The sequence below is a fragment of the Lucilia sericata genome, unplaced genomic scaffold (assembly GCF_015586225.1).
Source record: "Lucilia sericata isolate MDLA Ls3-8-SP2 unplaced genomic scaffold, ASM1558622v1 Contig000031F_arrow, whole genome shotgun sequence".
Lineage (NCBI taxonomy): Eukaryota > Metazoa > Arthropoda > Insecta > Diptera > Calliphoridae > Lucilia > Lucilia sericata.
The window spans coordinates 628,421-654,250 of record NW_023994069.1 but is presented as its reverse complement, the minus strand read 5'-3'; the positions used below and the strand labels follow the sequence as shown (position 1 = coordinate 654,250).

Below are 25,830 nucleotides of genomic sequence, written 5' to 3'. Positions count from 1 at the left end.
TCTAAAGATAAGATTAGATGTAGTTCAAAGTTGTCAGAAATGAACAACATCCCTCCAATGACACGCTAATGTAAAATTCATAGGTTTTTCACCTGAATTTGAAGCACTTCGGGTTACTAGTTCCCAGCAAAAAATAATTGATGTCATACTTTACAAACTACATCTTAATCACATCTTAAAATGCGATTACATATTTTTCACTTTTATAAACCAAATATTTCCTTACAAATGAAACCCCAGTTAAAAGTGAGGAAAGAGATGTGGAAAAGTCATTACAAATAACATATTTGAAGTACATCAAGATTTGGTGAAAGAGTAGTGAAATTTACATAAGCGTGTCATTAAGAGAATCTGTTTTATTTTTGACATCCAAATTTCGGATTTTTACTGCTTCTAAAAATAAGATTAGATGTAGTTCAAAGTTGCCAAAAATGAACAACATCCCTCCAATGACACGCAAATGTAAAATTCATAGGTTTTACACCCGAATTTGAAGCACTTCGGGTTACTAGTTGTGATGAAAATTCTACATCTTTTTCCACACTTTTTTTGCTGGGTAGTTGTTTTATATTTTAAATTTTACTTTGCATCCATAACAAAAACACTATTGTGTGTTTTCATTAGACCCAAAATATTGTGATAGATAACCTAAAATAAAACTACTTATTAGTTTAAAACAAATACAATATACCTACATATAGTAAGTATAATTTGCATCTTTCCATATTTTTAGCTGTCTCTAGTCGCCGAGTCGCTATACAACTTGATGACAAAACAGGCGGGTTCCTGTTAAATATTTTTGCTGGGAAGATTGTGATGTGCTAAATCTTATATACCATACCATAATGTTTAATTTGATTTTTTTAATTTCTGTTTTGGTTTCCCGTCCCTGTTACAAAAAAATAAAATCAAAAAATGGTATGGGGTCTTACGGTCCCTGATACATAAGCACAAATGTATGTATATACCCAACAACATGTTGGTAATGTTGCATTATTCATACGTTTACGGAAAAGGCGTTATTTTTGTTAATACTGTCCGAAAAATAAATAAAAAGAAAAATAAATGTTTATTTTGATTTTTTTTTTTTACATAAATTTTTTACAATTATTTCCCTAATTATTTTTTACTGAGTTATTTTTTAAAGAATTAACAATTCTTCAAAGTTTGAAGTTCAAACTCAATCCCTTTGATGTCTATAATTAATTCTTATAGCTTTCGATGTAGTTGAATGAATTCCCAAAAAGGTGAAGGATATAAAAATGAAGAGTTGAAATAAAAATAAATCTCGTGAAAATGAGTTGTATAAAGAGAGAAATAAATAAAATAGTATTACGAATACAAAAATTTCCTACTCAGGTAGGCAATCCCAATTTTTGAGATATTTGCTTCTTTGCTTTCAAAAACCCACTTTTTAATCCCGTTTTTAATTATTTAAAATCATTGAAAATTTAAAAATAACTGAAATCTTAGCCGGGTTCGATTTTAAGCCGCCGCCGACATTTTTAGTGTTAGTCAACACCGTCGTTAATATTTGTCGGCGCATGGCTCTGACCCTGACCTGTGTTGCCATATCGGTGCTTTTCGGGTAATTTTGGTGCCTTTTTAAAATTACTTAGAAAAATAAAAGGGCATTTATAGTACTTTTTCGGGTATTTATAGAGCTTTTTAAAAAGCTATTTTATCTAAATTTTAATAAATTTACAAAAAGAAAAATGTTTTAAGTTTTACATTCTATTGTATTTGTAAAATTATTCAAAATTATAAATGGTGCTTTTCTTTGCACAATTTTTACCCGATTTTACCCGTTTTTGAGCCGCTCTTGGACGAGTTGGCAACACTGCAGTTGACTATAAAATTTAATTAATCGTATTGAAGTATCAAAGGCCTTTGGGAGTGTTTTTAAGTAGCAGACAAAAATAATATAAAAATTCTGTGGAAGAAACTAATCTTTGTCTTTCTTTTTAATTTAAATACATACACATTAAACCAAATAACATGTAAGTAAAACAATTGTAATTAATTAGTTTTCTATTAAGCATATAAAACATATTATTTGTCGGCTCTAATTTACATTTTCTTGTATTTTTTTGGTGATGTGTAAAAATTTGTGGGCTTAATTAAAAGATATCATGTATTTTCTTCCATTACATTTTAATGAATCATCCATCATCTTGGCCTAGTGTCCACATTTAAGAAAAACAATTTAATATTTAAAGAATGAACTTTACATTTCATTCTATTTTTGTTATCAAATAGAATTTCCAAAATGTTTCTCCAATCGACTTTGCATTCTTTAGTAGGTATAAAGTTCGTGTTTTTTGTGTGTGAATTGAATGTTAATGTTATTTTAGAATCTGTAATGAATTTTTACCTTTTATGGTATTTTATTTACAAAGTTTTTTTGTAGATTTTGCAAAAACAAATAAGAAAAATAAAAACATTTTCACCCAAAAGCAATGAGCAATATTTGTTCCACAAATACAATTTGTTCATTGTTTTTTTTCTTATTGCAGCACACAAACACACTTGCGAATTCTTATGCATACAAAACACACACACATATGTTTGAAATATAACAAAAACATCTACGAAAATTGAAGTTATGACTCATTTACTAAAAATTGTGTTTATTATTCGTTCAAAAGTTGTTGACACAATTTACTGATAATGTTTTCTTTAACTATTTTTACTAATTTTGGTAAAAATTAAGTAACAACAACAACAAATAAATAAAAAACAGATTTAGACATAGTTGAATAACAGATGTTTGAACTGACAGACGGACAACCATTTTGTTAAACTTAAGTAAGTAGTGCTTACTTACTAAGTACCTCCTATTCCTTTAAAGATTCAAAATGTTTGTTTCATGTGTAAATCTGTTTATCCTAAACGTATGTAGTGGGCTTCAACTTTGACTGTAGATCTTTAACTTTGACTTACATAGAGTAAAAGTTAATATGAAATTCGATCCACATACATACCTATGTATGTATCTAGTATGTGGTACCTAAAGGAACTATTCAGTTAAAATCAGGTCGCACTGAGCTTTGATGCATCTGTAGTGTAAAAAAATAAAAAAAAAACAAAAGGCTAAAAAGGCACAGATTAATCATAACTTCTATAATCGGACTTTTTCAACTTCTCTGGAAGTGATGTTTAGTAAACACTAACGTCTGTTCGGTTTTGGAGTTGTGCATTAAAGTCCAAAACGATCGTATCCTCTTCAGTGAAACCTTAAGTTCAGTACGTTTTAAGGCTCACATTAGATATCAAACTGTAACAAAGTAACTGTTGTAGTGGAAACATCATTTTCTGTAAACAGTTTCAAAGTTCTAAACTGTGCAATCTATAAAGTCAATATCAATAATAGTTCAATTCTTACAATTTAATAGTGTGTATGCATACATACATATGTATGTATTTATTTTAATAATTTTTAATTGGTATAAGTAAACACTAAAGAAAATATGAATCAAAACCATTTAATTCCCTTTTAATTTTAGAATCAAAATGTCTTCACGTAAAACTGCCGGTCGCCGCGCTACAACCAAAAAACGTGCTCAGCGCGCCACATCCAATGTTTTTGCTATGTTTGATCAAGCTCAGATTGCAGAATTCAAAGAAGCATTCAATATGATTGATCAAAATCGTGATGGTTTTGTCGAAAAGGAAGATTTACACGATATGCTTGCATCTTTGGGTAAAAATCCAACCGATGACTATTTAGAAGCCATGATGAATGAAGCACCTGGACCAATTAACTTCACAATGTTTTTAACATTATTCGGTGAACGTCTACAAGGAACCGATCCCGAAGATGTGATTAAAAATGCATTTGGTTGTTTCGATGAGGACAATAATGGTGTAATTCCAGAGGATCGTTTGCGTGAACTACTTACCACAATGGGAGATCGTTTCACTGATGAGGATGTACGTCTTTTTTTGTTTATCACTATTTATCATTAGCTGTCTTTAACTATATTTTGTTTATATATTTCAGGTCGATGAAATGTATCGTGAAGCTCCTATTAAGGGTGGACTCTTTGATTATATCGAATTTACTAGAATTCTCAAGCATGGTGCTAAAGATAAAGACGAACAATAAATGCCACTATTCGTAAAGACATTCCCCCCTCCATTTTATAACCGAATACTTTTTGTTCATTTTACTGTAAAAATTATCATTAATACAAGAAAAAAGTTGACATTTCTCTACTTGTGAATGTACATTTTTCTCTTCACTTTTAAAGGCATCTTGGTGTTATATCTTGTAGAAATCCTTTAAAATTATGTGAAAATTTATTGATAAAAAAACAAAAGTCACCCTACCCTATTGTATTTATATAAATTATTTTATTTTTGAAATATTTGCTGTCCTACTAATTGATCCACATGTACTATATCTTCAAGTACATTTGAGTACTTAATGTTACTATTATATAATTTACCATTATAGAACTCTGTATGCCATTTCAAAAACAATTTTAAGAATATCACATTTATAAGTATTAACGTGAAAATCATTTATATCTAAATATTGAATAAAATTTTATACATAATCCATAAATACATTTTTCATTTTATGTTTTTATTTTCTTCGATTACTCACACCCATTCGCTAAATGGAAAAGTTCGTAATCCAATGCCTTAAATTAAAATATGTAATTGATTTTTTTATCTGTGAAATTTGTAACTGAAATAAATGTTATAATAAGCGTGAAAAACCATATGTTGTCCATCTTTTACAAATGTTGAACATTTATGATAAAGTATAAATAATGAAATAAAGTAAAGTAGTACTTACAGCACTAAGTACACAGGTATTACCTACAATAATCCGAATAACATTCTATTAAACGATTGGTTTCATCTTTTATATTTAGATATTTTTCATAGAAAATAAGTGTTCTAAAATATTTTGTAGTTGTGTATAGCACAATATCCTCTAATATATAACCAAATAAACCCGGGTTCCTAGTTTCGAAAACATAAAAATTATATATAAACTTAAAGATAAACAGCCAAATGTTAATCATTAATCTAAAAATAGAAACTAAAAACTTGCCATTGAAAGTTTTCTAAATAAACTACTAATGTCCCTTTCGCTAAAATCTAAATCGCCTACAAATAAAAAACAATTAGAAACATTTTTATTTTATAAATTAAACAAAATAAATTTCTTAATAGTTATTCTCTATCCAAAAAGGGACAATAATATGTTCCAGGTGTCGTGAAGAGTCTTCCCGAAGCTGTCAAACTTCATATAAAAAATCTCTCATATATAAAAATTATGGCGAATTTGCGCAAAAATTAATGACTTCACTGTAAAATCGATACATCCCATAGATGACGTCAACGATCTTTGGACGTCTTTTCAATTTTTGTCCTAAAATATAGTCTATTTATTGACTTTTTAAACTTTTTTTTGACAAAAAGTCGATTGTTCGGGTCTGAGTTGGAAAACAGCTCCCGCGTCATCGCCATTTGATAAGTACTCGGAGCGTTTTTACCATGGTAAAAACTCTTCAACTTTAATGGAATCTAAAAATTTAAATAGCGCCGCATAAAGCAAGCATAGTGCCAGGGTAACAATCCAAGAAGCCTTGTCCAAGAAATACCGAAACGACCTATACCTTTGTATAGGAAGCCAGATCGCTCAGAATTAGGTAATAAGTTTTATGGACTCCACCAAAATCCAATGAGTTTTCTATAGTTCTCCACCATGTATCAAAGTAAAAAAAAGTTTGGTTATAAATCCGAATGCATATGGTTAATATGTAGAACTCGAAAAAAACACTAAACCAATGCGGTAGTGAAACGTAAAACTCTCGAAGGCAGAGCAAAAACGACGGCCTGATTACCATTAAGAGATAATGGCAATGATGCACGACGATCTTCCTTCATCCAGAGCTGAATTATGAATTATGCATTGTTTTGATAGCAAACAGGACGTTTTCTGTTGTTTTGTATGGCAATACTGCGAAGTTTAATCTTATACTTAAAAACATCAAAGGGGATTAACATTATAAACATTTATAAATTAATTTATGAAAATAATGGTTACTATATATTAATTTTTAGATAAAAATAATAAATTATCCAACTGTTATATTTATAGCTGAAAATTGTTAACCAATAGGAATACAGATTGTGTGACCTCAGAATTCCTATATGCACAGAAAGTTTGAATCAAGAATGATAAACTAAAGATTACGTCGTCAGGCGAACATAATTTAAACTTTCTGCGCATATAGGAATTAAGCATTAGGATAATAAAGAGTAAAATTAAGCTTATTCTTCTTGATTTTTTCTATAAAATCAATTATTAAAGCATGATTTTCTATTAATTGAGCAGCTTCTGCTCTGAAAGCGAAATCAATGGCTTCTTCCGCAGATAAAGGACTTGGAATCTTGAATAAATTATTACAGCATTGTGATCACTGATATTAAAATCTTCTAAAGGACTTGGAATCTTGAATAAATTATTACAGCGTTGTGATCACTGATATTAAAACCTTCTAAAATTTTGTAATGGCACAAAATCTGGAAACATTTTGAATTTAAAAAAAAAAAAACAAAGAATAATACATACATTAAAACCGTTCATTCAAATGGTAACTTTTTTAAATTACAGATCAAAGTAATGACAAAAAACAGTGTAATTATAATTAAACCTAAAAAATAAGATTAAAAGCATGAATGTTAAGAAAAGACGGAAATTGGCTTATGCGAAAGTCAATCAAACTATTATGTGTATATTAGGGTGTAACTAAAATAACACCATTGTAAATGCATTTATTTATTTATGTATGTATGTAGTATGTACATATTTATAAATTTAATGCAATATTATTTTAAAAACGTATTTCGTTTGTACATAAACAATAAATTAAATACTTATTGGTATTGAAGTCACGTAAATATATTGCATTTAAAATACAATATATTCACATACAGTGAATCAATTAAGTAATTTGCCTATGTAAAATTTTATACATTTTAAGAAAAAACTTTATCTGAACAATTATTTTTAGCAAAATAAAGCAGTTTGTTGTACTTTTTAAAGAATATCTTATATTTTAATTTTCTACGTATTGTTAATTTTTAAGGTCAATAAAGTATTTAGCTTTTTTAGGTTTTTTGTTCATTTTTTTAATATTGCTGCATTATTTTATAAAATTTAATATTTTTATTACTCCTATGTATTAGAATAACATTTTTTAGATATTTTAGTAGTGCAACGACTAAGTTTGGACATTTCTTAACCGATTTAATATCTTATATAAGAATTTTTCAATATTTGACTTAACATGAAATCTATCGTTTCTTTGATTTTATTTTGAGAATAATAAGTAATTTTGAATTGGATACATGATATATTAGGAAATCAATGGATTTGGACCTAGAAAAAAATTTCAGTGGGGTATAAATCTATAGATTATAACAAAAATAATCTGGCTTTTTGGTCATTTTGTATTGATAAACAAAAACTACATTACGGAAACCCCATCTATTAGGGGAGTACTGTGTGTATTTCATTTAGAATTGTATAACATTGATTCTTTTTCAATAAAGCTAACACTAAGTACCATCCTAGCCACTCTAAGTATGGGGATATCACCGTATACCACTATAGAACTATTACATGCTAGAATCTTGATATTCTACCTCATATTTTGAATGCATTATTTTATGAATAAAATACAGTAGGCGTAGTTGGATTTGGATAGTTATTCTTGATTTGCGTTCTAACTATATATAAGTGTATGTATTAGCTGAAAAATATTGCTTTTGTGGATCTTAGGTGATGAGAACCGCCTCTATTTGTAAATATCTAAATGAAGTATTTTTCCCGTACCACACGATAGTTCACTTTATATTGTTTCCAAGCAACCTAAGGTCTGTTTAGAGGTCTAAATTTAAACATAGTGTTCTTTTAAGTTCGTATATGGACTTTGGAGAAGAAAAATGAGGACTTAAATGGTTTTTGCTTGGGTACAAGTCGCTCTCCTTTGGCAGTTAAAGATTTTGAAAGACAACTCAGTGCGTTTTTTAAATAATTCTTTTCTATATTTTTTAATGATTGATTAAACATCTCATAATTGAATTTCATTGATTTATACTTGTCCTAAAAATCTAAACTAATTTTTTATATTGGAATTGCCTCATTATTTCCCTTTAAACATTTTTGACGCAAATAACTACAGTTTTACACAATAAGGATATGATTTTTGAAAATTACAATTGAAAAATACTTAACACGTGTGCTTTTAACAATAAAACAATAAATTCCAAAAAGCAATTAAAAAATAATTTGAAAACCCCAACGAAATTAACTGGAAATTTCAATATGCAAAATACTTTATTGACGTGCAAATTCTGATGAAAAATAATAAAATGCAACAACAAATGCACCAAAATGTTTATTTTAATATTTTTTTCTTGGTTTTCCCATTCTACATAATCTCTATTTTCAATTGGAAAACATAAATTTACTTTTTACCTGTTTTTTTTTTTAAATTTTATTTATGAACAAAAAACAAAATTCTCTTAAGAAAGGTAGGCAAAAAACTTAGTTGATTCACTGTACATACTTACATACATATCTATTATACAAACACATATATATATATATATGTAGTATATAAAATATAGAAACCGCTTATTTCGAAGGTGTTAGGTAAGCTGGTCGTCCTCAAAATGTCATCACTGGGGAAACATTTGGGTCCAGTATATTAATCCCATTGAGGTAGCAGATTCAAACTCTGATCCGCTAGCGCGAGGCAATGGCAGAGGAAAAGAGTGATAATCTCTTCTTCCTCCACGTCCTGACAGCTTCTGCAGAAGTTATTACTGGGTAAGTTTAGTTTTCTTGCATAGCGCCCCAAGGACCAGTGGCCTGTTACTACTGCAGTCAAGTTCCGTAGATTTACTCTCGGGATCGTTGTGGATTATATGACGAAGGTGTTACAGTCCACTTTTCAAAAAATTAAAAGGATGAATCTTCGTAAATAGTTGCAACTATGAGTTAAAAATATTATAACCTATGAAGCTAAAAAGCTATATTCACCCCTATTCTGACGGAGACTGAATCCTTTTTAAATGCCCGAGCAAATACATTTTCCAAAAAATTTCGATTCTAAGTTATTGATAAACCATTCTGATCTATATGTAAAAATATATTCTGACCAGAAGAGTATCTGGAAGATACAACAAAAAATCATAAAGTATTATTGAAATTCCTCACATATTTTAGCAAAATCTATAACAACACTTCAAACTGGTCTTAAACAGCAGTGTCGATAACCTACTTCCTAAAAATCAACTTCCAAACATTTCGATACGAAGTTATTATGTAATATATAATTTATAACTTTATGAATAATAGGGTTAGGTTTTTAACAACCAATCCCCTTCTCACTGCGAAATTTCTATAATTATACACAGCAAAAAGTTACATGACAAAGATGTTGTTTAATAAGAGGTGCAAGTGATGACGAAGTGGTTCGATTTAGGTGAAACATGCATGATTTTAACATAAGCGTGTCATTGGAGATCATATGTTTATGCGAGAATTTCGAATAATCGATTGTATTTTTGGAAGATATTTTAAATATTTTTAAGGAAAATATTATAATAAATGTGGGAAAACGTATAAAATAATATTAATAATCAAAAATATCTCTAATAACACATAAATTTCATTTGATTAAATTAACAATCTCAATTTTTGAAGTTTTAAAGGAATTTTTTAACTGCGGAATAGGCTGATTTTATGAAGGCATTTAGAATAAGTTGTATTAGCACTGTCATTAAAGAAGCTGTATATGAAATCTTCAGCTATAGCTGAAGATTTATTGAAATTCCTCAATTTTTTTAGCAATTTTCATAACGACACTACAAACAGGTATTAATCAGTAGTGTCGATAACCTACCTCCCCATTAAATCAAAACACAATAAAGAATTTTATAAAATTTTGTATGAAAATGTTATTTCTTTTCTTATTTTTTCTTCGATATATAAATATTTATGTACGCAAAATTATAAATGCTTTTACAAAGTAAAGTATGTCTTCTTTCAGTAATATTAGATATTAGGAATGAGTAAAAAAATACGTCAACCAGCAGTGTATGCAATATGCGTTTGCAATTGCTACTGGTACGGCTGCTGAGATTGCCACAGCACCGGCTGCGGCATGTTTTAGATTTTTTTCGCTGTTGTTGTTGTAGTTGATGATGATTTTGTTGTAATTTTTATGTTTTTTGTTGTTGTTTTTATTTCTTTATTATAATTATTATGTGTTTATGATTTAAAGTAGTATTTTGCTTCATGCTTGCATGACTTTCTTTAACCTCTTTTTTCCTCCTCGATTACCTCTTTGGTTGGCAATGGATTCTTTTCGCATGTCTCAGTATGTTTCAATTTTTTCGAATCGAAATTTTCAATGCCAGCAATGAAATTATTTTTCTCCTTCTCCTTTTCAATGGCTGAAAAGTAAAATCGTAATACATTAGATTTGGAAAATTGATTTCTAGAAAAATTCATTGTAAAATTTTACAAAACATATGTCAGTCGTTGAGTACATGTATTCATTTAATTATTTGTTACTGCTATAGAGTTGGGAAAAATTGTAACTACATATAGATGTTGTTGGAATACATTACTATAAATGGTATTCAAAGCAAAATTAAACAAACATTCAACAAGCATCTACGGTGATCGTGTATGTAATAAACAAAATTGTAAATTCCTTATTAGGAAGATTGATTTACGGCAAGATACATACATACGTACGTATACAACCACAAATTTATACTCTATAAGGTAAAATCACCTCAATATTACGAGTACATATTATAAACATTATTATTATTATCATTAGTTAGTCATAGTTGGTTATATATATATTTTATTTATAGATTTGAGGTCAAGATCGAACTACTATTGACACATAATGTCATACGTATGTACCTACCATATGTATGCCTTTAGTTTTTATTATTTTTTAACAACTTACCTTCTTTGTCTGGCAATGGATTCTTCTCCTGAGTTTCAGTATGTTTTAAATTGGATGGATTAAAGCCTTCGATGCCAGCAAAAAGAGATTTTTGAGTTTTTTCTGCTGCAACATCTGCAAAACAAAAAAAGTTAAAAACGAATTTAAAGCATTAGAGATACATTTATTTAAGCAAGAATTAAACCCTTACCTTCTGCTGTTGGCAAAATGATTTTTTCCTGAGTATTGGCATTCTTCAATTTATCAGGATTGAAGGTTTCGAGTTGGCTTTTAAGGGTTTCAGCAACTTTTGGAAGATCTTTTAAAGCAGGTGATGCCATTTTTAAACTATAAGTAAATAAAAGAAAATGTTATTATAATTATAATTGTTATAAGGTTAGCTTATAATAAATTCCATTTATAACAACTTTTTAAATAAATTCAATTGGAGTTTTGCCAAATTGTTCAATAAAATAAAATAAAGAGAAAATAAACATATAACGTCTTAGATATTTGAGGTAAAAATAACTATTAATACTATTTGTAAGCTCAATTTATAACTGTTTAAGCCGAGATAGTTATGCTAAGCATGTTAATTTAAATTTAAAATTTAACGGTAAAAATCCAAATGTTGAAGTACAAAGTTTCTTATTAGAATTCTAATATTTTATGTAATACACTTCCTTCCGCTTGAATAAGATTTTTAAACAATAAAAATAAATAATGAAATTCGAGTTGTGATTGTCAAAGTAATGATTTATGTGATTTATTAAATGCAATAAATATCTTTTAATGTTTATTATTTTAAAACGTTTTAGAAATCAATTTATAATTTTACCGTAATAAATATTTATTTTTATGGAATTTTATGTATCCAATAACCACAGACAGAAAAAAAAAATTAAAAAGTATTTAGAAGAAAAAGTCAACTTCAAATGAAAAAAATAAATGAATACATATATGACTTGGTTAACTTTAAAGCGAAGAAGAAGGAGGATGAGGTGGTTAAGTAAGAAAAGAAACCACTTGAAACAAAGAAGAAAGTATAAAATAATAAAAAAAACAAAACAAATAATAAAACTTCGATGTTTCATACTTTCTTAATCATCGCTTATGGTAGCTGTTTGTTTCTTTCGCTAACGACAACGACCACGGCCAGTGATGGTGCTGGTGGTGGTGTGCCGCTGCTGCTGTTGGTGGTACTTACATGCATGGATGTTTTGTATGATTCATGACATTTTCTTGTGTGTATATGAAAACTAAACCGTTTTTTTTTTTTTGGTTTATTTCTTTACATTATTTTTGGGCATGTCCGTCTGAATGATTGCTTTGCTTTTTTTTCGCTCATATTAATAATGAACAAAGGGGAGAATAAAATAAATGAAGTGTGTATGTAATGTATTTTATTCATATCAATATAATACATACATACATACATACATATGAATCACTTGATTATTTTTCAGTGAATTTATAAAATGTAAGTTTAAGGACAGTCGAAACATAAAGAATAAATTAAAACGGATATGCTAGAGTCTCGCTACAAAAAACCAAACCCTCCTTAGCATAATAAATAATTTTAGAAACAATATATTGTACATAAAACAAAAATGTATAAAATATATACATACATATGCACATATGTACATATGTATGTATGAATAAATGTTCATATGTAAGCACATAAAAGCCGGCATAAACATATGCGCTTTTAATGGTTTTTTTAGTTGTTATTTTATTTTTCCGCCACCACCACCAACGCCAAAAGAGCATTACGCATTTCGGAAATAGAAATAGCAACAACAAATACAACCCAAGTCACAGCAGTTAAAAATAAAATAAATATGTAATGCAGACTTGCATTGAATTTTAAAATATATTTTAGTTAAACAACAAGTATATAAAGAATACATTTTATATTTTTTTTGTACATACACACAGATCCATACTTACATAGATACAAATGTCTATATGTATATATAAATTTGTATACATTTAAGAGAGGGTGCAATGTATTTTCTTTTTGGAATTAAAAAATATTGTACATACAAACGAACACACCACAACTGTTTTAAATAAATTTTGCAAAAAAAAGAGAAGAATTGAATAAAACCAAACAAATACCATATTTTTGTTATTCGCTTTTAAAATGACATTCTTTTATTTTGATAATTATTGTTAAAAAGGGGGAAAAAAACTTTAAAATAAATTTGTTTAAACTCATTATCTTTGTTAGTTTTCACAAAAATATCTAAATGTTTTCAAAAGAATAGAAAGTTGAAATTAATTCGAAACTTAATTGTAATGTAAATAAATATTTTGATAAAGAAACACAAATGTTTACATTTAAAGAGCAGCTTTAGGCAAAAACTTGATAAGACCCACCAAATTAAGATGTTGAATAAAACTTTATATATTTTAAAACTTGGAAATTTTTAAACAATTTATATAGTAATACAGACTTATCTATAATATAATTATGAAATTTATCAAAAGTTTATAAAACTAAATTTTCATAAAAAATGGTTCATAAAGTCTGACTATGAATAAGTTCGCTCAATTTTTATTAAAAACATAATGTTTGACATCGCATAACTGTCAATTTGATGAAATTCTAATAAGGATGTTAAATACAAAGGTAATACTTAAAAATTTCCATTAAAATATCAATCAGCTGACTAACTCAGGCCAACTTATGTTAAAATTATGAGAATTTTCAGAATTTCGGTTGAAAACCTCTTGTATTTGTACCCCTTTAATCATAACAATTTTCAAATTTATTAAAGTTTTATTAAAGAACTGGGAACTTTATAACATAATTTTTGAAAAAATTTAATGATTTACTAAAAAAGTCGAGTTTTTTCATTAAGTCAATTATTTTTCTATTTTTATGAAAAAGTTCTATTATTCCAAGACGGATTTATAATAAAAAAATTTAATTTATATGGGGTTTGACAGTATCAGCTGTAAAAGAACTTTTTATATATGAAGTTTGACAGCCTCGCTAAAACTGTTCAGAAACAAAGAACTATCAGCTGGTGAAGTGAGGTTACCTTATATAAATTCGCCTTAGATTATTTAAGAATTTAAAGAACTCTAATTAATAAAAATATTCTAAATAATTTTATCGAAATTTGTCATTCTTTTGTCATTCCTATATCACCTACTAAAATAAAACAAACTTAGTATACGATACCTACATACATACATACTTGTATTTTAATCAGAATTATCTTTGTTATATTTGATAGGGAGATATCGTTTTGTTTAAGAAAAACAATATTAGTATTAAACTATTTTTAAAAAAGTGACCGCAATTTTCTAATTGCAAACACAATAAAACCACGGTGATTATTAACTATTTGTTTAGAAGTTAAAAGTGTAGGCGGCAAAGGGAAAGTAAATTAATTTGCAATATAAATAAAAAAACACAAACAATTTTAATAAAATTTTTTCTCTTAATTTGAAAGATTCAATTAACAAGCTCTACACAAAAAAATGAATAAATAAAGATATTAAAAAACGCAATATTTTGAAAATGGTTTAATATTTAAATAAATATAAATTAAATAACTTTAAGGGTGCCACCTATTTCAAAACAGATTTTGAATAACACAAACCCTTTCATAAATAAGAAATCGAATAGTTTTTTATCGCTTTTAGGTGGGACAGAAAATACTCGATTGCAGTATTGACTTTGTTTGATAATGACGATGAATCAGACGATTTTGCGCCACTCTTTGTTTAAGGAATTTTTGCCATTTATAAAATACTTCATGCAATACCCTTCTTAAAACGTTAAAAAACCACGCCTAACTTTTATAAAATTGAAATTTCTGAAACAGGTGTAAAATTTAAATAAACAAAATTCTTACTGCGATTTTTGTAAATTAATGATTACGCCCTCAGTTTTATCTGGTGACCCTGTCTGTCTGTCAGTCAGTTAGTCTGCCCATCTACATACACAAAAATGTACATTCTCTGTTAACTGTTCAACCAAATAATCAACCCACTTGGCTTCTGTCTGGTCTGCAAAACTCAAGTTTGTATGTATCTCTCTTTTTCCAAACGAACGTAAACTGCATTTAATAAATGTCATGATCACGTATGAATTAAAACAAAAAAAAAAAGAACGTATTTAAAAAAGAAACGAAATAACAGCAATAGAAAGAAACAAACGTTATAACTGTGCAAATTGGAATTTTTCGATGTATTGTCTTTAAAACATCCATCCGTCTGTCTATCTAATTATCTATTAGAGCACAGCTCTAAATTTCTCCAATTGGAATTAAAGCAAATATTCTTTCTTCATCATCATTATCTGTCTATCTCAAACTGTATACTTCTGCTTCTGTTTCTTTAAACATCATCACCATTAAAAACTCCTCAACACTCAACTCAACATACGCCAATAATATTAAAAAATATAAAAATAACAGAATAGACAACAAAAATTACAAAAAATGGCAAAGAATAGAAAAATATGTAAGTGTAAAAGAAACCAGTTGGAAATAATAAATGTACCAGAATATATACAAGACGAGTGTGTGTATGTGCATATTTAACATTTCTTTTCTTTGCAGTGAACTTTTTCTTCTACTTTTGCAAACTTTTTATGCAGACATCACTCACCACCAATTTGCCGGTATTTAAAAATATTTAATATCGTTCCTAACATCTAATTAAATTTCAAAATACTTTAAACTTTTCATTAACAAAACGGTTACTTTCGAGTCATTATTTTTTTTAATTTCAAAAAAGGTATATATTTTCAGACTTACCTTTTTTAAAAAAATATATATGTATTGCAAATACAGATAAAAAATTATTGTATACTGTTTTCAGTGTTTTAGCGTTAACGACCACTCCTATTCGAAGGATTACTCACAACTTAATACTGGAACTTTAAAATATACTCTGTCGTCGCTTAAACTTAACCAGCAGTAATGGTAACTTAGCTATTTCTTTCTTCATTTATATTGTGTACGCTAATATCTAGCGATTTTTAAAAAAGTTCAGCGGAAATTTGTTGGCGATTTTAAATAATTTTTTTAATTGTCAACATTGTGTATATACAGAGGAGACAGACTAAAATTAACTAATCGGTATTGTCATAGAAATGGTTTTCAAAATGATAAAAATTATACATTGATCTCATGAAATTCAATGATATCGGTCTTTTGTTCGGGAAATAATTGACTCGATTTTGTTTACTTGTTTAATTTTAATGGGTTTACATTCCGTTGAATTAATTCCTCTGAGAATTCATTCATTTTATTTTAGAAATTAATTCAATTGAACGATGATTCTTATTTGCTTAATTCCTTCTGCTACAAATTGAATGAAAGAACATTTTTTTTATTCAATTATTAATATACAGAATGCTTTTGAATTGTAAAACAAAACTTTCATTCAGTCTATTTCAAATTGAATAGCTTAAAAATTTTAAATTCAATTTGTAATTGATTGAATTTAATTAAAATCTGAATTCTGAATTCAATCTAAAATCAGTAGGAATGGTTGAAATTTATTTGATTTTAACAGATTGAATGCAAAACAAAATAAATTCATTCAGAAGGAATATAACATGCTATAGAAATTGATTTACTAGGGACTTATTTAATGAGATTGATTATAGGGATTAAATCTCAGGGAAAATGTTTGAAGAATTTTTAGTTATTTAAAATATGTATAACTCAATTTCAAAAAAAGAATTAGAAAATTAATTATTTTACAGCTTGGCATAGGAATCAATGCATCAGCAAATTCTTGTACAACGAAAGCTTTAGATTTTATTTAGATTTAGAAATTAATTATTTAAGCTTTTGTTGCAAACATTTATCCAATCAATTTCAAATTGAATGTTTGAAAGAAAAACTTGTAATAAATATTGATGTGTAGTATCCCATATCGCAGAACAATTTTTTTTAAATCCAAAATCCAACACAGATGTCGTTGTAACTTCACCAGTTGGGCATGTCTTTATCATCCTCAACGATGGATACATGACAATGTAAAGTCCTGGAAGACAAATGTAGGACATCCGGAACAAATCGAACAAGTGTCGCGAAAATCGTGGACGACTCAATGAGAGACAATGTCGCTCAGTTTGTCGTTCACGCAATAACAGTGAAAACGTCGGCTATATATTCATTGACGACATTATAGAGGATTAAATCCACAACTTGATCGTCAACGATTATTTAGATGACAATGCTCCCAGCTTTGTCGTTAACGAATATATAGGCGACAATATCGTGAACGATTATATTGACGACAATGTCGTATAATAATACATAACTAGAATGAATTTTGTAATAAATTGTATGAATCGAACATGACTTTTTTTTCCCAAACCATTTTCATTCGGAATATTAAAAGTTCATAAAATGTATGAATTTGTACACGAATGAACTTTTTGTTTTTTTTTTACTTATTTTCTTTGATTTTCATAAAAAATTGCAATAAATATCCACATTGCAATAAATATCCAATGTTCCATTTTTTTAGAGAATAAAATAATAATAATTAGCGAATTTTTATGAAAAATAAATAAAAATATTGGAAAACAAAATATGAAATAAAAAAACATCAGCAATATAGCTAAACATCCATTCTTCAGACAATCCTGCAAGTTACGCGCATTTTCATTGTTTTCAATCTAAAAATCATAAAGAAATAAAAAATTTTCCAAAGAAAATTTCAAACATTTTTTAACAAATAGAAAAATAGAAAGAAAATTTTTAATTTTTTAAGTCAAGGCTTCTAGCATAGAAAAATAAATAGAACTGAAACTGAGAATAAGAAATATTACTCTCTCACATGTACAGGTTCTGTGTGAATTTAATATAATTGTATGAGTATTTTTATTTTTGTTTACATAAAATAACAAAAATATGAAAGTACAAAATGTATCCGAATACATCATACCCTACCACATTGCGAGAAAGTAGCAATAAGTTATTTAGTATTTTTTAATGTAGAAGTTATATTCAAGAGATTGATGTTTGCTTAATTAATAAATGTACTACTCATTATAACAATATATAGTCAAAATTTCGTATATATAAAATTTGTTGAGTCGAATTTTATAAATACCCTATTCTTGTATAGCATGTACCGCTTACAAAAAAGTTCAATAGGCTAATTTATGGGCGGATTACATCATTACATCGACGCAGGTGTTACAAACTTTAAGACGTAAACAAAATACCGTTCCCATTAGTGTGGTGTAGGGTGTATTTTGACTGCATTTGGCTGCTTTGAAATTAACAATAATCGTTCATATCAAGCGTTAATTTTAGCATTAGCACAATTCCTTTAACAAAATAGCCCCTGCTGCTGCAATAAACACTGCTAAAAGTTATGTTTTCCCATAAAATTATTGAAAACATTTTCAGAAAAAAAAACAAATTTTTCAATCGTTTTTATTTTTTAATATTATTTTCAAGTGTCAATATTGACTCAACCCAGCAACCACAAAGAGTTTATTTAAAATTAAAAATAATTTTTAATGAAGATCTTTCTTACATTGGTCAACTGATATTGAATAAAAATGGCTAATTCAAACCATTATTTCATAAAATATCGAAATATAATATCAAACAAAAATATAAAAACTTTTTAAACGAAAGAGTTTGTGTTTGTTGGGTTACATATTTTTCAACTAATACATTCTCACGACTTAGGTTTTTGACAGCAGACTTAGGTTTTGTCATACTCAGTTTCAGTTCTATGTATACCTTTTCTATGGCTTCTAGATTATGTTTAAAAAAATAAAAATGAAAAAGTTCCTAAATTGTATGAATTTTTTCATTTTTATATTTTTAAACATAATCTTGACTTAAAATATTAAAAATTTTCTTTATACTTTTCTGTTTGTTAAAAAATGTTTGAAATTTTCTTTAGAAAAATTTTATTTCTTTATGATTTTTAGATTGAAAACAATGAAATATGCGCGTAACATGCAACATTTTCTGAAGAATGGATGTTTAGCTATATGCTGGTTTTTTATTTCATATTTCGTTTTCCAGCATTTTTATTTATTTATCATAAAAATTCGCTAATATGTGATTATTTTCTAAAAAATGGAAGATATTAATAGGTAACGGTTATTTATTTATTGCTTTTTTGATGAAAATCAAAGAAAATGAACAAAAAAACAAAAAAATCTTTCATGTACAAATTCATACATTTTATGAACTTTTAATATTCTGAATGAAAATGGTTTGGGAAAAAAATCATGTTCGATTAATTCAATTTATTTCAAAATTCATTCCAAATATGAATTATTTTTTTCTGTGTATGTATTGATGTATTAATTTTGCTCGAATTTCTTCAGAAAAAGGTGTATCGGTGCGTTTTTCTGAATATGTCGTAATCCATATATTTCAATACATTTTATTAAAATAAGACTACCTACTCTGGGCCAAAAAAAAAAGTTTAATTCAGATGAAGAAGAAAAATTGGTTATGCATTCTTAACCTGGAGGCTTTGGAGTTTTTTATCATTGTGAGTTACTGCTTTCTAATGGCATGAGGTCAAACTGCCATATTGGATCCGTCATTTTGAATTTTTTAAAATCAAATTAAGATTTCTTAGTGTTATACCCCAATATACGTTACCCAAATAAATTTAATTTTTGATTATATGTATTTGATCCGCCATCTTGAGTTCAGATCATGGAATTTTGAAAATCTGTATTCGCACTTGTAATCTATGACCATAGATTTACAAAACAAAATCATTAAAAATTCCATTTAGTCAATTTTAAAATATGAAATCCGCACTTGTAATTAATGGCATCGATTTACAAAACATAATCATTGAAAATTCCATTTAATCAATTTTAAAATATGTTACTGCCATTTTGGATCCACCATTTTAAATTTGAATCTAAATTATTTACTTATTACATAGATCCACCACTCTATTTATTGCCAAAAATTTAATTTTTGGATATGTTTGAAACGCCATATTGGATTAAGTTTATGTATTAAATTTCTAAAATTTCAATTCGCATTTTCAAAACGCGTTCATTTTCGATTCGCCATTTAAAATTTTTTCTCACAAAATTTTAATCAGCGTTCCTTAAAAGCTAAATATTACATATATTTATTTATTACTGTTCTGATTATGGACAAAAATCAATTTACCTGGCCCTATGTGAAATATTCTTATATTTCAATGTTTTTTATATCGACTCGAAAAATACAGAACACAGGCACAGACAGGCATGAAATTTTTTCAAACATAATGATTTTAAATAGGGAGCTAAACGGGACTAGCTTTTATAAATCCCGGAATTCGGGATTTTGGAAATTGCAAACCCGGGATATTTAGTAATCCCCGGATTTATCGGGATTACATAAATTTTATTATTCAATATACGAAAATCTTTAAATCTTCATATTTTTAAAGATAATTGTTTAAATTTGTGGAAATTAAGCAATGTGGAAATTAAAAAATATACATACCTATGTACATATTTAAATTTGATAAAGTTATTTAATCCCAGAAACTACAGACTAGATTAGACTACATATATACTAGTATATAGACTAGACTATAGACTTGAATATAGACTAGACTATAGACTAAACTATAGACTATAATATAAACTGGAAAATAAACTACAATATAGACTAGATTAGACTACAGAATAGATTAGACTGCAGTTTTAAAGTATAAATTAATTTTCCGCTAGACTACAGATCAGATTATAGATCTAGAGGAGACTACAGACTAGATTAGACCGCAGATTAGAATGGATAATAAACTAGACTACATTAGACATAGACTAGTCTGGCTATACTATAGACTAGGATATTGGCTAGACTATAAAATAGACGTTACAATAGAATATAGATTTACCAAATGTTTATAAGTTAGAAAAATTCTCGAAAATGTCAAAAGTACTGCATTATACCAAAACGTAAAAACTTTGCTTGTTTTACATACATATTTGTAATATCTGTAAACGCAGTATTCTTCTTTCATTTCTCGTTTTTCAATACTATTTACGAAATAATTGGTTAATAGTGCCATTGGAGTCTTATGACGTTTTTTGCTTCTCTTGCAGAATTTATTGAAAACGACTTCGCACGTTTGCATGCTAAGCTAACGATTGGTTCATGATTCGAAATACTTGTATAAGCACAAGATCTCCACTGTATCGTGTTAAAAACATGAGAAGGGAAAAAATTCTCCGGGAATATTTGAAATTGGGCGGTATATTTTTTATACCTATAAAGAGCTTGACAGGGTAATCTGATTTTAAGGTAAAACCATTAGTTCAGCTGATCATTGTTTTCTAAGTCTATATTGAGTTTGTGTTGATGTTTATAGCGCACAAAAATATAGACCATATACCCACTTTAAAGTGTACCAATAGACTTAGAATCATTTTTATTTATTTTTTTTTTTTTGATAAGGCCATGTTCGGCTAGCTGTCCGTGTAAAGCTTGTGCGCAAGGTACAGGTGTACCCCCATACATCTGAACCCACCATGAAAGGTTTTTAGACCATGATCATTATAAATACACTAAATATCACTATGTTAGAGTTCAATAGACAAACTTAAGGTGTCCAAATTCCGTAATAATCGGTCTATAATTAAACTTGCAGCGACAAATCCATTATTAGGAAATCTGTTCAATCTAATAATTCTGGCGAAAAATTTCCACAGTATTTCTATAACTAATTTACAATACTATTTTCTTGTACTGGAACATATTTATTTACTTACTAATTATCCAAATAAATAAATTTTTATTAAATGCTTAAATAAACTATTTTAAACTTTAAAAATTCATAAACACACTGATTATTTTATTTCCACTAAAGTCTTCCAATAAGATATTGGAAGTCTACGAAAAATATCAACTCTGCTAAAGCAATTACTCGCTGTTGCCAAAAAAGTAGTCGGTACAATTGTCTAGACGAAAGTGAAAATTGACAGAAAACTGCCGGGCAAATCGTCAGATTGTTCTGGTCTTCTGAGAGTTAAAAGTGTTTTTAATTTGTTGAGAGGTTAAATAATTTTTCTGCACGTTTTAAATCGTGTAACGTGAAAATATAAAAAGAAAAATCCCAACAATTAAATATAAGCTGCAACTTTGAATTGAAATTATCTTTGATTTTGCAAAACACACACAATCAGTGTAAGTAAATAATTTCAAACGTCGAAAAAATTCAAATTTTGTGCAACACATTCCCCTCCAAGTGATTACATAAGAAGTTTGTCCGAAGAATATTATAATGTTTTTTGGAAGAGATAATTTTCTAGAAATTTCATCATAATTTCCATTGTTGACAAAGACTCTGAAAGTGAAGGTCATATTGCAAAAAGGATCGATATTAAAATAAAACAGGTTTTTCATTAATAATTTTTGCATTTTCACAAAGATTGAAATTTACCGGCTAAAGTGATTAAAAAAAACATTGTGTGAGAAGTGAGTGATAAGCAGAATGTTGAGAAAGTCTGATTAATTTTTTTAGTGCCTGCCATGTGTTTTCATGTTTTTCCATTCTTTGTTCTATAAATTGTCTTTAATTTAAAGAAAACCAAAACCCGCAGCTAAAGTGAAGATTATTAATTAAAAATTGTCTTGTGGTTATATAAATACGATTTTTTATTACTCTATATTATTTACCTTTGTCTTCTATATTTGGAACAAAAACTAATGAATGTATGTGTGTGTGAGGGTTTGGCAATCAATATTTAAATTTAATAAAAATTATGTAAAATTATTGTTCATCATTTAATCCACGATTGGACTCGTACATTCTAATAGTCAGTTCATTGAATATTTTGTTATCTTTAAATGTTTATGGCTTTTTGAGAAGATTCTCGAAAATACTATAGATTACAGCGTCAGATAGGTATTTAGTTTAATTAAATCATTGTTAGTAATAAAGTTTTTAATAATATAGTACAATATGTTAGAAAAAACACTTTATACCTATTAATTAATTAATTTTTCCTTAACATTCTAAACTAAAACAAATTTTAAAAAATAATTTACATAACCCTACATCTATTGATTTAATTGAGATTTAATACTTTTAAAATATAAATAAAAATCAAACGTTTCTTTTGTCACAATTTCAGATGTTCCGCCTTCCAGTTACACTTGCCCGTTCCTCCATTGCCCGCCAATTGGCTGTGCGTGGTTATGCAAAAGATGTTAAATTCGGTCCAGAAGTCCGTGCTATGATGTTGCAAGGTGTCGATGTTCTTGCCGACGCTGTTGCCGTCACTATGGGTCCCAAAGGCCGCAACGTCATTATTGAACAATCCTGGGGTTCTCCCAAAATCACCAAGGACGGTGTTACTGTTGCCAAATCGATTGAATTGAAAGATAAGTTCCAAAACATTGGTGCTAAATTGGTTCAAGATGTTGCCAACAACACAAACGAAGAGGCCGGTGATGGTACTACCACCGCCACTGTTTTGGCTCGTGCTATTGCCAAGGAGGGTTTTGAAAAAATCTCAAAGGGTGCCAACCCCGTCGAAATCCGTCGTGGTGTAATGATCGCCGTTGAAACCGTCAAGGATAACTTGAAGGCCATGTCACGTCCCGTAAACACCCCCGAAGAAATCGCTCAAGTCGCTACCATTTCTGCTAACGGCGACAAAGCCATCGGTGATTTGATTAGCGAAGCCATGAAGAAAGTAGGCCGTGATGGTGTCATCACCGTCAAGGATGGCAAGACCTTGAACGATGAATTGGAAATTATTGAAGGTATGAAATTCGACAGAGGCTACATCTCACCCTACTTCATCAACTCCTCCAAGGGTGCCAAGGTTGAATTCCAAGACGCCTTGTTGCTTTTGTCCGAAAAGAAGATCTCCTCTGTTCAAAGCATCATTCCCGCCCTTGAATTGGCCAACCAACAACGCAAACCTTTGGTCATTATTGCCGAAGATATTGATGGTGAAGCTTTGAGCACTTTGGTTGTTAACCGTTTGAAGATCGGCCTCCAAGTAGCTGCCGTTAAAGCTCCCGGCTTCGGTGATAACCGCAAATCCACCCTTACCGATATGGCCATTGCCTCCGGCGGTATTGTTTTCGGTGATGATGCCAACCTTGTTAAATTGGAAGATGTCAACATTAATGACCTCGGTAAAGTTGGTGAAGTTGTTATTACCAAGGACGACACTTTGTTGTTGAAGGGCAAGGGCAAGAAGGAAGACATTGAACGTCGTGTCGGCCAAATCAAGGATCAAATCGCTGAGACCACTTCCGAATACGAAAAGGAGAAGTTGCAAGAACGTTTGGCTCGTTTGGCTTCCGGTGTTGCTTTGTTGCGTGTCGGTGGTTCCAGTGAAGTTGAAGTAAATGAGAAGAAGGACCGCGTACATGACGCTCTCAATGCCACCCGCGCTGCCGTTGAAGAAGGTATTGTTCCCGGTGGTGGCACTGCCCTTTTGCGTTGCATTGCTAAATTGGAAAACCTCAAGGGACAAAACGAAGATCAAAATATGGGCATTGAAATTGTCCGTCGTGCTCTCCGCATGCCATGCATGACCATCGCCAAGAACGCTGGCGTCGATGGTGCCATGGTTGTTGCTAAGGTCGAAAGCAAAGAAGGTGACTGGGGTTATGATGCATTGAAGGGTGAATACGGTAACCTCATCGAAAAGGGTATCATTGATCCCACTAAGGTAATAAACTTTGACAATATTTGCGAGCAAATCGAATTGGAATTTTAATTTTTCAAATATTTTCAGGTTGTACGCACAGCTATCACCGATGCCTCCGGTGTTGCCTCTTTGTTGACCACCGCTGAAGCTGTTGTTACTGAACTTCCTAAAGAAGATGGTCCCGCTGGTATGCCCGGTATGGGTGGTATGGGCGGTATGGGAGGAATGGGCGGTATGGGTGGCATGATGTAAAATATTTAAGTTGCTAATACTGTCTGTTTAACTCTTCATTCGTTAACTTTAATCTTACTATAAATTTTAAATAATTTTAATTTTTAATCATAATTATCTAAAAAAAATACCACACATACCACATACGAGTACATACATAAAATTTATAATTATTAATTAATTTTTATAATTATTTTCTTCTTTTTTTATGATTACTTTTCTATTTTTTTACATGTTATATATGTAAATGAAAATAAATCTAAAATACATATACAGATTAATTATTTTTGTTAGTTGTAAAGAGAAATAATAGAAATTTATTAAATAAAAAAACTAATTTTTGTTAAAAACAAATAACGTTTATTTTTTATTTTTCAAAGCAAACCGAGAAGTTGCATTTGTTTTTTCACAACACTATACATTTGCTTTTATAAGATCTACGACAAAACATTCTGAATTAAATTCGTTTTTTAAAACAACTGAACTGGTTTCCTTAAAGTGAAAACAATTCACTGTATCATCGTTCATCGTGTGGATGTTAAAACATCAAATGCCGCTAAATTGAAAAAAAATGTTTGAAGCCCGGTTTCAATGGTTTTAAGAATTTTACGGAGAATAAATTTTAATCACTCCTATTCTGCATTTCAATTCGAATCGAAATTTTCTCCGTTTGGCAACTTTGGTATTCTACATTTCAATTCAAAGCTCCGCCACTAAAATAACAACTTACAAAAACGTAGTTACGATCGTAATGAAGAATACACACAATCGTAAAGCATTGAAATAATATTGAATTGCTCCTTTTTCCTACGAATCCGTTTTTTGTTTTAATACCAATTTTCGATCGTAGCGTAACTGAATGCGGAAACGTATGTATTTGTAATCTTAATGATTTTCTCTCCGAACAAATGACCACAATGGATGGACCCATCTACTGAAAATGTCTCAAAA

The 25,830-nt window shown here is 28.9% G+C and overlaps 3 protein-coding genes across 4 annotated transcripts; 2 read left to right on the top strand and 1 right to left on the bottom strand.

Moving 5' to 3' along the window:
- Positions 1-1,836: 1,836 nt before the first annotated feature.
- On the top strand, positions 1,837-4,567 carry LOC119611433 (myosin regulatory light chain sqh). Its single transcript, XM_037967009.1, has 3 exons — positions 1,837-2,000; positions 3,507-3,933; positions 4,004-4,567. The coding sequence occupies exons 2-3, from the start codon at positions 3,514-3,516 to the stop codon at positions 4,106-4,108; spliced, it is 525 nt and encodes a 174-aa protein (XP_037822937.1). The 5' UTR covers positions 1,837-2,000; positions 3,507-3,513; the 3' UTR covers positions 4,109-4,567.
- Positions 4,568-9,968: 5,401 nt separating this feature from the next.
- Positions 9,969-15,956, bottom strand: LOC119611423 (thymosin beta). Its single transcript, XM_037966998.1, has 4 exons — positions 15,782-15,956; positions 11,212-11,348; positions 11,022-11,135; positions 9,969-10,491 (listed from the first exon to the last, which is right to left on the bottom strand). Exons 2-4 carry the CDS (start codon positions 11,339-11,341, stop codon positions 10,352-10,354), a joined length of 384 nt encoding a protein of 127 aa, XP_037822926.1. The 5' UTR covers positions 11,342-11,348; positions 15,782-15,956; the 3' UTR covers positions 9,969-10,351.
- Positions 15,957-21,928: 5,972 nt separating this feature from the next.
- Positions 21,929-25,160, top strand: LOC119611409 (heat shock protein 60A). 2 transcript variants are annotated; one of them, XM_037966979.1, is made up of 3 exons: positions 21,929-22,162; positions 23,113-24,669; positions 24,736-25,160. In XM_037966979.1, the coding sequence occupies exons 2-3, from the start codon at positions 23,113-23,115 to the stop codon at positions 24,898-24,900; spliced, it is 1,722 nt and encodes a 573-aa protein (XP_037822907.1). In that variant the 5' UTR covers positions 21,929-22,162; the 3' UTR covers positions 24,901-25,160. The 2 variants fall into 2 exon arrangements, with proteins under 2 accessions (XP_037822907.1, XP_037822917.1); XM_037966989.1 differs by lacking the exon at positions 21,929-22,162 and adding an exon at positions 22,180-22,453.
- Positions 25,161-25,830: the final 670 nt, after the last annotated feature.